General features: G+C 34.4%; 1 protein-coding gene across 2 annotated transcripts in view; it reads right to left on the reverse strand.

The window, feature by feature from the left end:
- The window catches only part of MIOS (meiosis regulator for oocyte development), a 36,411-nt gene that overhangs the window by 16,852 nt on the left and 5,990 nt on the right, over positions 1–13,569 (reverse strand). For both annotated transcript variants that reach the window (XM_023740499.1, XM_023740500.1), the window contains exons 2-5: positions 7,418–8,759; positions 7,001–7,099; positions 3,719–3,973; positions 1,337–1,506 (exon numbers count right to left, since the gene is read on the reverse strand). In XM_023740499.1, coding sequence (XP_023596267.1) covers positions 1,337–1,506; positions 3,719–3,973; positions 7,001–7,099; positions 7,418–8,711 — 1,818 coding nt within the window. In that variant the 5' untranslated portion in view covers positions 8,712–8,759. The remainder of the gene's footprint in view (positions 1–1,336; positions 1,507–3,718; positions 3,974–7,000; positions 7,100–7,417; positions 8,760–13,569) is intronic.

Raw genomic sequence — 13,569 nt, forward strand, 5'->3', positions numbered from 1 at the left:
TAAAAAGAACATTAATTATAATTGTGTATAGATAAATTACAATTAGAAATTCTCTTAAAATAGCTTGGAAATATTAACTTTGTACGCAGATAAAATATTCTCATGTAATAATCCAAATCTAGGTATAAGAAAAGAAGGTATGGTTATAATAGGTCATTTAACTTAAAATACAGAAACTTAATATTTAGAAAATGTATTTCTCTAAATATATCCATTCAAAAGTTACACAGTCCACTTCTTTTTCCAGTGTTTATCATTATCTATCATTTCCTGAGTCATTTCATCTCTTCAAGGTGCAATATTTAAAGTTTTCTGTTTAATAAAAAAAGAGTATTGATAGTAAATAAAATAAATATTCTTGGATATTGAAGTAGCTAAAAAAGCTCAGTTACAATTTATTGAAAGTAATGGATAGAATATATACAGCTATGTTAGTGGCCAAAATGGGCACTAAAAACATTTATTAAAGTTTTCATTAAGATATCTCACTAAAATACATGTTTTTATAAATTCTTAGGAACTGAAATTTACATCAATTATTGCAACAATGTATATTTTACAGGAAATGCTAAAAGGGCAAACAGAAATAACTGTCATGTTAGAAAGCTCTTCTCTTTGTAACAAAGAAGCCCAACAACACAGAGAAGGTTGTAGTACTAAAGTGAAGCTTAAAACCCAACAACTGAAACTGATAAGCAAATTTCGTTTCATTCTGTTCTTCCCATTTTGTGATAAAGAACCTAACTAGAGATGTGATCATAGGAAACTAAAGCAAGAGAGGGAAAAAAAAAGCAATGAGAAGACCAAATAATGAAAAAATGAAATAATCCACTATAAGTAGGGTGATTATATAATTTATGTTCCGAACTAGGACATATTTGAGAGTGAAGAGTGCTATCTCAGATAAGATGTATGGTCACCCCGACCATAAAAGATCAAGAGTTGGTTAACTTAACTAAAATTAAAAAACAACATATACATATGTCCACATACATATATACAACATACACAAATATTTAAATATGAGAATATATTCTTATGTTTAATTGTAGAGTTCTAGAGCTCAGTTCTTAAGCTAAAGAGTACATCACTTACTCCTTCTATGTTTGAAAACTATTATTAAAACTAAAATTTAAGTTTCAGTTTGATATAAGCTAACTTTAGGTTAGGAATCACACTCATTAAGAGCTGCTCAAATTAAGTTTCTTTATTTTAAATAATATATAATGCATCAAAAGATATTTTATGCAACAGAGATTTAAAAATTTTAGCAAAGTTAGATAAAAATGCCTATCCTAATTAAAAGGAGGGTCTTGTGAAACAGAAACTAGCTTACCAAAACTCCATCATAAGATCCTGTTTCGCTTGTCAGAAAAGCAAACATAACACATAGGTACGGATTGTTCAGCTGTAATCGTAGAGTACCACACATTTCTCTCCAAAGGGAGTTCTTCTCTTCCGTATAACCCGATAATGCCATGGCTACCACATTGAGATTCAGATCTCCTGCATATTAGTAACAATTAATCAAAATAATCAAAAGCTTAATATTCCCTTTTTCCACATTTCTTAAACCATAAACAAATAATGATCAGTGGGTGACTTTTACCCCCAGAAAAATGAGTCCACTAGGATAAGAGTTTTGATTCAGACTTGAAAATCTGGTAAGGACCAAAGCAAATATTTCCATTCTTACAAAATTAACTCTCATATTTGTAAATGCTGTGCAGAACAAGTTCATCTTTTAATTTTCAAGGTCTCATTCCAATCAGGTTTCTATACTGTATGTTGTTTATTTAACAGCTAACGGAAGAAAAATGAAGGCATCCTACCAGAATCAATATCAACTTTATCAATAAGTTCAATTATCTTGAGATATTTAACAGCATTGATAGTAAATATTACTGCATCTTAAGATGGCAATTTTCAAAATAGTTTTGTTTTCCTATTCCTAAATATATAAGGCACATTCTTATATGTGTCAAGTACAAAGTTCAGAAAGCCAGTATTTCAGCATTTTTATTATAGTATTATACTGTTAATTTTTCTAAGATAAAATGAACTTACCAGAATTACCAGAAAATTGCCTTTAAACACATTTGCAACAAAGCATTTGTTACCAATAGTCTTTTAAACATTTTTTCTTCTTAGCAGTTTATATGGCTGCTGATAAGCCACTAACCTAGCATTCTATGGCTGCCTAGCCTTCTCAGGTAAGTCTAGCCTCAAAAGAGAAAACTAAATTTACCTTTAACCTTTACTCTTAAATATTTTTACATTTATGACAGATGTTTTCTTTTTAGCTGAAGACCAGTGTTTCTCAGAATTCAGCATTCTGTTTCTTGGTCCTAATCATTTTCTTTCTCTTGCAAATAAAACAGCTTTTCCCATTTTATGTTCTTAGCAGGATTGTTCTTCATTCCCATAAACATTTTTCCTAACTTACTTTATGCTTGCTTCCTTTGCCTAGTCTCTTAACTAGATTTAAAGTTTTTTAAATAATTGTAACAAAGGAACGTCTCCACTGGGTACTGCTTAAAACAATTTATTTCCAACTGAAAAGGAATGTTTGACTCAGGAAAGTCGTTTCCTTCAGTCCTTAACCAAGTTATTAAAACTACTGGAAATATACTTTTTCCCTGTTGCTAGTGTGGGTCTTTAAATCTACTACTAAATTTCCCAGGTACACACAACAAGAAAGTACACCTTCAGGTTGTAGCAAAGATATAATTAGAAATGACTGCAGACATCAATTCTTTTTTCATCACAATTTATCTTCCATTGCACTGTCAAATGGGGAAGACTGATGTTAGAGGAAAAGTGAAGGAAAGATGCCAACGTGGGCAAAACATTAGCTTTTTCAACGTTAAGACTGCAAACAGATATATTACAGTTAATTTCACATTCTTTTCTGTAGTACAACAGAACTACAATAGTTTCAAAATAGAGTAGCAACAAGAAGTTATTCTGAATACCCAAATGATTTGCTAGGTATATTAAAAATAGATACCTATCTACATCTTGCGTATTTTCAAGTGAAATATTTCTGACAAGGAAAAAAAAAAGAAAAACCCTAAATTTTTAAATTAAGAGTTGCTTCTGAATACTCTGTGCAAAATGCCAGAGTAAAAACTTTATCACCTTTCACTGTTTCTTACTTTTTTTAAAAAATATTAAATGGAATATATGTTTTAATCACCGGACTCAAGTAGAAGCATTTTTCCAGATCAAAGTATGCTTTTTATAAGAATCTATACTAGTTAATCAAAACTGTCATTCAGTTTCCTAAAGGTTAACAAATAACCATCTAAAAGAGAAAGTACAAACAAAAATATATTCAAATGTTTTACAATACTAAAAAGTAGCTCTAATCTCCAAAGAAATAAATTTTTAAAATCTATGTGCAGTGGGCTGTATTTAAAAAAAAACTGAAAATGGACTCATTTAAGCACTGCTTAAAATATTACTGAAATAACATTTAGTAGACATATTTTCTTTTATACAGACCTCAACTAAGATATAAACAAAAGGGATGGGCTAATAATTATAGATTTGGTACTGTGCTAATTTATCTTTCAACAAAAACTCATATAAAAACACTGATCTGATTAGATTTTAAAAATATCAGCATCCTTTCTTTAAGTGATTCTACAAACTAGAATGATTCTACAAACTAGAATTCTACAAACTACCAACATCTTAGAATATAACCTAATACCTTTTTCTGAAGATGCCCCTTCATTCAGTATTTGAATTGCTCGCCGAATATCCAAGTTGAACAATGCCACAGCAGCAGCTCTCTCCCATTCCCCTTCTTGTACAAGGGAGTTCAAGAATGGCCCCACATCTACATCTGTTCCCTTCTTTATCCACCCGCAAAGCTGTAAAGCTAAGATTCTCTCTTCACTTAAATTTTGAATATCAGTTTGCTTATCTAATCCACTCCAATTATGTCTGCTGCTTTCCACCATTCCTAAAAAGAAAAAAACATTTTTATATTAATTCCTTGGTTGTTATTTTGAAATACATTGAGAAAGTAAGTCAGTTTTACGACCAATATTTTAACAATTTTGAATATTCAACATGTTATCTTTGCCTTTTTTTCCCTCCACCTCCTTTGTCCAACTAATCATTAAATTTTGTCCTACTCTATAATTTATCCACGCTTCTCTAACCTTTCTGTCACTACCCCTGATAAGGACACAATCACTTCTTGCCTGATTACTATAGGCCCTTTCCTGATATCCCTGCTATATAATCTTGATCCCTTCCAATTCATTTCAGAGTGACAGTTCTAAAACACAAATCTAATCGTTACTACCCTTTAAAATCCTCCCTTGGTTCCCTCTTGTTATAGGATGATAAATCTCCCTAAATCCTTAACATGATTTCTAATCCCTTCTTGAGTTAGCCCAATGCTTAGCTATCTAGCTTCCATTCTTTCTTCACTTCCCCTCATACTCTGTTTAAGCCATAATAAATGTGCTATGCTCTCTCCCCTCTGGGCTCATTATCTATGCTGCTCCCTATTTGAACTCTGCCTCTACCTCCTCCAGCAAACCTTCTCTAATCTTTAAAAAACCAGATTAGGAATCCTTCCTATGTATAACCGTCTGTTCTTTCTTACATTACAACTCCCTGTTTGCTTGTCTATATTTTGAACTAGAATGTAAATGCCTCAGGTACAGGAATGACATCTTGAAGCTCCATGAGGGAAAAGACTTGTCTACCTTGTTGACAGTTATGCCTCCAGTTCCTAGGATGATTCCTGGCACACAGTCAGCATGTACTATTTGCTGAATGAATGAACAAACTTATCTCGTATTGCAGCTATAAGAATAAAGTAACATGGGGGAAGCAACTAGCATCATGTCTAATTCACAGTAAGCACTCAGTATATACTATCAGTAAAGTTAAAATTTAGTTGTGTGCTGTTATTAATTTGTGCATTTACATTACCATGATCAAGATGGCTCAATGTGTTGACTTACTATGTGTTGAATTATTAGCAACAGAATTAGAGGTATTGCCAGATAAAATAAAACTTAGAAGTGTCATTTTTGACACTAATTTCTCCACTTTTTACCTTTGGGAAGTAGAAACTAAAATATCTAAACAAAATAATCAAATAAAAAACTGACAATCTAGCAATGAGGGAATGAGGAAATCTTTCCAATAGTCTTTCTTTAGTTTGGGTAAAGACTGGTCTTGACTCAGGGGTAGGATACTCAGTTTGTCTCTACTGCACCAGAAACATAGTTATTCTACTTTCCCCTTTGTTTTTTTCTCAGAGGTTGTTTGTTGGTTTTTCCCTAAAATATATCAAAAGACAACAAAACCAATAACCTCAGAATAATTGAGAATGCAATGTGGCCTGATCTACTGCTAAAATACTATAAATTCTATAAACCTGGTTCTTAACCTTTTCAGGACTGGTGGTATGTATAGCTACCAATTACTTTGTGTACCTCTACAGTTCATTGGGAAGCTACTGTCCCACTGACAGTATGTGCTGCTGGCATGCAGGGCCCTATATAATGGTTTAAAATGGAAAAAACAGGTATGTGCCGCAAATTACAGGGTATTGTATGAGGTGGTGCTGAATCATTGAATTTTTGGTAGGAAAAACATGAATTTTGAAAAATTTTATTTGGTACACGTATGTACCTCTGGACTCTGGGGCTAGAATTTATGTTCATAAGGGGTATACATATGTATCTCTGGACTCTGAGGGTATGATTTGTGGAATGAGGCATAAAACAAAAAACCATATTACCTACCAAAAATTCAGACACACTCAGTGATTCAGCACACCCTCTGTTACTGAAAACATATTATCAACGAAAAATTAAAAGGAAAAAATAATGGGGTCATGAAAGGGTTAATTCTTTGCAGCAGTGGTTCTAAAATCATGAACCATGATCTTCAGGTTCATTTAAGGGTTAATACAGTATGTTTGTCCTTTTATCTAACTTAATGAAGACATAAGGCCAAAAGTTTCTAATTAAACTCGTTCATTTCATTCCTCATAACAAAGACTACTTTTTGGTGGAGGGCTAATAGAAGAACATCAAAATAAAACAGGTAAGTAGTCTACTACATCTTCCAGCAATGTGAACCAAAGCAATTTGAAAACTCTTAAAAAAAAAAAAAAACCTATAATAAACACAACAGTTTAATTTAAATGCTTTATCTACTCATATTAAAAACAGCATATTATTTTGTATTGATGAATGTGCTGTAAAAAATTAAGTTGGATTTATTACTTCTACTACTGCTCTTTGATGAGCTAATGTAAATTATTTTTCTAGTAGCTTAACTAGCTTCCAAACTGGAATGTCATCAAAAGCTAGAGACCAAATCCTAGGTCAGGGAGATACTTAGAATAATCCACAACTCAATTCCAATAAAAAAGAGTCAGAACAATTGTTTAAAGCAGTCAATAAAAAAGTAAGTGTTTTCTGTCACCTTTATTTCTAAAATAGTTTATCAATTTCAATCCTACATTAATTCATACTGTCAAAGACCATTTCATGTAAGGCTTCTTTAGGTATGGCCACACCTCACGTCATAGTCACAGTCCTTGCCATTACACGGCTAAGTGAAACTGTTCAGGCAGCAAAATAAAAAAGGGTCTCTTTCAATTAGAGATCTTTTAATTTAGTTTTTAAAAAGCAAAATACTGTGATAATATACAAACTAATAATTAGCACCTTACAAATCACCTAATGCCTCTCAGAGTGGGTCTTCAAAAAATAACACAGAATAAATTTAGAAAGTCAAAGAACCAAGACTCCCTTCAAAAAGTATTTGGAATATAATTACAGTTATGCACTTAACCCAACAATTCACTATAATATCTAATCAGAAAACCAAAAAAGAAAAAGAGTATTAATGTACACTACCCAGAAATATCTAAGTAACTCTGCCAAATGATGGGGGGAAAACAGAGTACAAAAATTATAAATAGAGTGCAGAAAATAAAATGGAATTTTCTTACCCAAAGAAGATTTTACAATCGATTTAATTCCAGCATAAACCAATGATCCTTTGTTGCCTGGAGATTTCTGATCCATATCTTCTGTATACTGCTTCATAAGTATTTAAATGCATAGGAAATACTAGTGAAGATGTATAATAAAATATTTCAAAGCTAAATGTGTTTTGATTTGGAGTCAATTCATAATAGGTCAGTGTAAGTAAAGTAGTTCTATTCTATTGCAGACACATGCTTTTCTTCCTCCTGTAAAATCTGCAAAGCAGTATTTCAAGAGTTTTACACAATTTTACTTTGTAATTTTAGTATTATATAACTTGTATTTGCAGATAAAACATTTTGCATATTTAGACTGACCTTTCAGAAAACTTCAACATTTCTACCTGATTCATCTCACAACATTCACAATGCAAAGGATATAGTGCAGAGTATACCAGAGTGACTTGAGCTGTGGATCTTCATTTCCAGCTAAAATGTGGTTTCTCCAAACCTGCTCTGTATCAAGTCCATACCTTGATAAAGCCCGAAGGCGCATCTTCGTTGCTATATCTTTTTCTAAAGAATTATCATTTTCTTCTTCTGCACATTCATACAAATGACGACCACAAGCCCACATTAAAGATGTAATTGGGCTCCAGGCAAGAGAGATCCTTTCAAAAACTGTGAAGTCAGACATGGTTCGGTTGGGAGTTACAACTATCATTCGATTTTGACTTGTTGGATGCCATGCAAAGGAAGCAATGTAATTATCACAAGGCTGCACGCTTCTTTCAATTATCGTGGGTTCAGTTTCATCCCCAATAGGAGTGGGGGTATGCTGCATATCATACAATCTAATAATATTACTATCCCTTGTTAAAGTGGCAAGCAGACCTGTCCTAGTTGGACACCATGCTACTTTTGTTAAGGGCTTTGGTTGCTCAGTCAAAGTCAAAACTGGTTTCTCAAATTTTCTAAGATCCCATATTGCAACCTGACCTTCATAGAAGGAAGCAACACGATCATGGAAGTATGGGTCTACTGTCACCCCCTGAACAGCTTTTGTATTTACAAACATCTTTTGGCTTGTATTCCGAAGATCAAATATGGCTAGGTTACGATGCATACCAGCAAGTAGAAGCTTCTGGTCTCGTGGAAGCCAACAAAGAGAGAGACAAGCATCATTCTGCCCTAATTCATAAAGTGGTTTTGTTACTAACAATGTTGTTTCAGTTTCACCTGCTGAAAGTCTGACTTTCTCCATGGGAACTATATCAGGAGTGTATTTGCTACAGATATCCCATATTAGCACTGAAAAATCAGCTCTGTGTTTATCTAGACCAGCAGCAAGCCAGTTACTATCCAATGGATTCCATGCAAGAGTATTGCATTGTCGTGCATGTTTTGGAACAAATTCTTTTCCTATCAAATCTTTGAACTTTGAGTTATGATCTTGACCAAGACTTGTAAGAACAACTCGACCATTTGCTTGTCCAACCGCCAGGAGACATTCAGGATCATAATTGAGATACCAGGCAACACATTTCATATAGGGTGTATCTGAATTTATTGACAGTAATGTCGCTGCAGAGTCTTCAGATAAACGTAATGATCCAGCTTTGAGTTCTGAATTCACAGTAGACTCCACGTGATAAAGGCTCAGTTCTGAGTCACATACAACAAATCTATCAACCTGATGCGGTGCCCACAAAATATCAGGTTTGGTACCACTCATGTTTATTGATCTGTTCAAAGGGTCCAGTCAGGTCCATTCACTGAAAATCTGTTTAAAAATAAAAAGAGTTTTAAGATATCGACAAAATACAATTCTTAAGGTGAATAAACTATTCAGGAAGCCGGGAAATTTTCTATACAGATATTCTGTTTTTCACTATATTTCTGTTTACTCTACCGGCTATGAACTTAAAAGATAAAAGTAGAAAAAAGAACCACTTCCTTAAATAAGATGAACTGGTAGGAATCTGAGAACTCTATCCGGCTTCATTTCCCATGATCAATTATCTTAATTGCACCACTACTACTACCTTCATTTTAACCTTAGGGTGAAAATAATTTCAGTGTGGCAAGCAGATTAATAAGCATTATTCCTTTGAAGGGGGTGAAACTTTAAAGACTTGTGAATCATGTTTCTAAGCAACAGTTCAGGGCAGCACTGTTCAACAAAACTTTTGTAATAATAGAAATGTTCTATATCTGTGCTGTAGAGTATAGTACCCACTAGCCACATGCGGCTACTGAGCACTAGAAATGTGAGTAGTGTGAATTTTAAAATTTTTAAAATTTTAATACAAATAGCCACATATGACCACTATAATGGAGTGCAGATTTAAAACACAATGCCACTAGTAAAACAGGTCTCCAACTTTCAATGATAAAAAGCAGCCCTACACAGCAGAATAAACAGTGGAATGTACTGAGCATACTTGAGTTCTATCCTTAGTTCTGATATATTGCTAGATGACCTTGGAAAGTACTTTGCGTTAGTAAGGTCTCCCTTGTTTTCTCATCTACACAGTATAAGAGTTAGATTCAATCCATGTTTCCCAAACTTTAGTTATTAATGTACCAACCTACTATACCCATATACCACCTGTACTGTTATTTTAATATTTTTCTTTAAACTGACTCATTTTTAAAATCTAATTTTATTATAAAGTCTATAAATCATGAGTATGACATGCTAATTATATTTTCAAAACACATTAAAATAAATATATAACTATTAAAAATGGTTGATTGTGGTTTACCTAAAATCATTCTATTTACTACCAGTAGTAAACACACTGCTTTCTGGGAAACTAAGTTACACGATCAGTAGAGTTTTCAATTCTATAAACTTTGAATAAGTGTCAAAATTGGATGTCTGTAAAGATATATATTCTAGCAGTTTAAGCACAAGCTAATGGTTAAAAGTGGCACTTAATAATAAAGGCCAACTACAACAATTTTATTGTCTATTTCTAACTGAGACTGGTTAGAGCTTATAGTCTGAATTCAAGGTGAACAAAGATACTTCCAATCATCATGGCATTGGCTGTCAGTTCTTGTACGGTAAAGCTATGTTTGTTCATTTTTTTATTCTTAGTACCAGGTATAGAGCCACAGAATTCTAATAAAGATATAAAATAAATTCAACTCAAACATAATTGCTTTATTTTTTGATTTTGAAAAAATTTTAGTCGGGAATTACTAGAATAGAATTTCATAGACTCATAATTTAGATGATTGGGAAAAATGTCTAAGAATTATTATACAGGCTTCACTTTCTTCCTTAACAGTTCTAGAGCCCAGGGTCAGTAATTTAATTATATTCTCCTTAGAACCCTCAATTTTTCATTTCCTTACTATTTTGGCTTTGCCATTCCCCAACTCTAGATCAACCCAATTATTTACATCTTCACGTTTCCATTCAGGCTGCAAAGTGCTACTAGACTGAGGATGGCCTCGTGACTCTGCAAACTGACTTCATAATTCATAAGATTATTACACTGAGACAGGACCAGCTACATAATTTACAGGGTCCAGTGCAAAATTAAAATGGAGCTCCCTTGTATAAAGATTAAGAATTTCAAGACAGTGACAGCAGAGAATTAAACAGAAATGTATTTCTTTACAACCCAAAACCCAATATAGATGGATCCTCACTCAAACACAAATCATAAAGACTATGGTGTATAGCAAAGAAAACTGAGCCTGGAGTCAGAAGACCTCTAGCCACTCATTACTGTTGTTAGGTGCCGGAGTCGCTTCCAACTCACAGAGACCCTATGTACAACAAAAGGAAACACTGACTGGTCCCATGGCATGCTCACAGTCCTTGCTACGTTTGAGCCCGCTGTTGCAGCCACTGTGTCAATCCATCTTGTTGAAGGTCTTCCTCTTTTTCGATGACCCTCTATTTTACCAAGCATGATGTCCTTCTCTAAGGACTGGTCCCTCCTGATAACATGTCCAAAGTACGTGAGATGAAGTCTTGCCATCTTTGCTTCTAAGGAGCATTCTGACTGTACTGCTTACAAGACAGATTTGTTCGTTCTTCTAGCAGACCATGGTATAGTCAATATTCTTCATCAACACTATAATTCAAAGGCATCAATTCTTCTTTCGTCTTTCTTATTCAATGTCCAGCTTTCGTGTGCACACAAGGTGACTGAAAACACCATGACTTGGGTCAGGTGGCACCTTAGGCCTAAAAGTGACATCTTTGCTTTTTAACTCTTTAAAGAGGTCTTTTGCAGATCTGCCCAGTGCAATATGTTGTTTGATTTCTTGACTGCTGCGTCCATGGGCAATGATTGTGGAGTCAAATAAAACAAAATCCTTGACAACTTCAGTATTTTCTCCATCCAACTGTGAATATTTTTGTTTTCTTTATGTTGGGGTATAATCCATACTGAAGGCTGTAGTCTTCAACCTTCATCAGTAAGTGCTTCAAATCCTCCTTGCTTTCAGCAAGCAAGGTTGTGTCATCTACATATTGCAGGTTATTAACGAGTCTTCCTCCAATCCTGATGCCGCGTTCTTCTTCATATAGTCCAGCTTCTTGGATTATTTGCTCAGCATTCAGCATACAGACTGAATAAATATGGTGAAAAGATACAACTCTGATGCACATCCTTCCTGATTTTAAACAAAACGACACAGTATCCCCTTGTTCTGTCCAAATGACTGCCTACTGGTCTATGTACAGGTTCCACATGAACATAATTAAGTGTTCTGGAATTCCCACTCTTTGCAATGGTATCCATAATTTGTTATGATCCACACAGTTGAAGGCCTTTGCACAGTCAATAAAACAGGTAAATATCATTCTGGTATTCTTTGCTCTCAGCCAAGATCCATCTGACATCAGCAATGAAATCACTTGCTCCACGTGCTGTTCTGAATCCAGCTTGAATTTCTGGCAGTTCCCTGTAGATATAGCGGCAACCGTTTTTGAATTATCTTCAGAAAAATTTTACTTGTGTGTGATATTCATGATATTGTTCAATAATTTCTGCATTCCACTAGATCACCTTTCTTTGGAATGGGCACAAATATGGATCTCTTCCAGTCCGTTGGCCAGGAAACAGTCTTCCAAATTTCTCAGCATAGACGAGTGAGTGTTTCCAGCGTAGCATCAGTGTGTTGAAACATCTCAATTGATATTCCATCAATTCCTGGAGCCTTGTTTCTCACCAATGCCTTCAGTGCAGCTTTGACTTCTTCCTTCCATACTATTGGTTCTTAAACATATGCCACCCCCGAAATGGTTGAATGGTGACCAATTCTTTTTGGTACAGTGACTCTGTGTATTCCTTCCATCTTCTTTTGATGCTTCCTGCATTGTTCAATATTTTGCCCATTTAAAAAAAAAAAAAGTTGCCACTGAGTCAATTCCAACTCAGAGCGATTCTACAGGACAGAGAACTGCTCCATAAGGTCCAAGGAGTGGCTGGTAGATATGAATTTCTGACGTTTTGGTTAACAGCCATAGCGTGCTGAAGCTCTTAACGCTTATGCCACCATTTTGCCCATAGAATCCTTCAATATTGCAACTTGAGGCTTGAATTTTTTCTTCATTCTTTCAGCTTGAGAAATGCCAAACGTGTTCTCTTCTGTTTCTCTCCCTCCAGGTCTTTGCACATTTCGTTACAAAATTTTACTTTATCTTCTGGAGCCGCCTGATTTCTTTATATGACCTTGACTTCCTCTCCATATGAAAAGACTATGTCTACATTTTTAAGTCCCTCTTTTTCGATTTAATGTTGTCATCTTTTACATATTGACATCTGTTTCCCTATTTTCAGTGTTTTAGCTTTGATTTACTTTTGTGACTTCCCTATCTGGGTTAATATCTGGTTGCTCTGTCCTTGTTCTAGTCTTGGGTTGTTATCTGATGTTACTGATTTTCTAACCGGAGGACTACCTTTAGTATTTCTTGTAATTTTGGTTTGGTTTTTGCAAATTCTCTAAACTTCTGTTTATCTGGAGATGCCCTAATTTCGCCATCATAATTGAGTGACAGTTTTCCTGGATATGTAATTCTTGGCTGGCAGTTTTTTTCTTTCAAGGCTTTATATATGTCATCCCATTGCCTTCTTGCCTGCGTGGTTTCTGCTGAATAGTCCAAGCTTATTCTTATTGACTCTCCTTTGCAGATGACTTTTCGTTTATCCCAAGCCGCTCTTAAAATTCTCTCTTTATCTTTGATTTTGGCAAGTTTGATTATATTATGTCTTGGTGACTTTCTTTTGGGATCTACCTTATGTGGGGTTCGATGAGCATCTTGGATAGATATCTTGTCATCTTTCACGATATCAGGGAAGTCTTCCACAACAAATCTTCACAAATTCTCTCCGTATTTTCTGTTATCCCCCTCATTCTGGTACTCCAATCACTCATAGGTTATTCCTCTTGATAGAGTTCCACATAATTCTTAGGGTTTCTTCATTTTTTAAAATCCTTTTATTTGATTTTTCCTCAAATAAGTTGGTGTCAAGTGCTTTATCTTCAATCTCACTAATTCTGACTTCCACTGTCTCAATTCTGCTCCTATGACTTTCTAGTGAGTGGTCTAATTCTGAAATTTT

This window comes from Trichechus manatus, unplaced genomic scaffold, assembly GCF_000243295.1.
Source record: "Trichechus manatus latirostris isolate Lorelei unplaced genomic scaffold, TriManLat1.0 scaffold00156, whole genome shotgun sequence".
In the NCBI taxonomy this organism is placed as follows: Eukaryota; Metazoa; Chordata; class Mammalia; order Sirenia; family Trichechidae; genus Trichechus; species Trichechus manatus.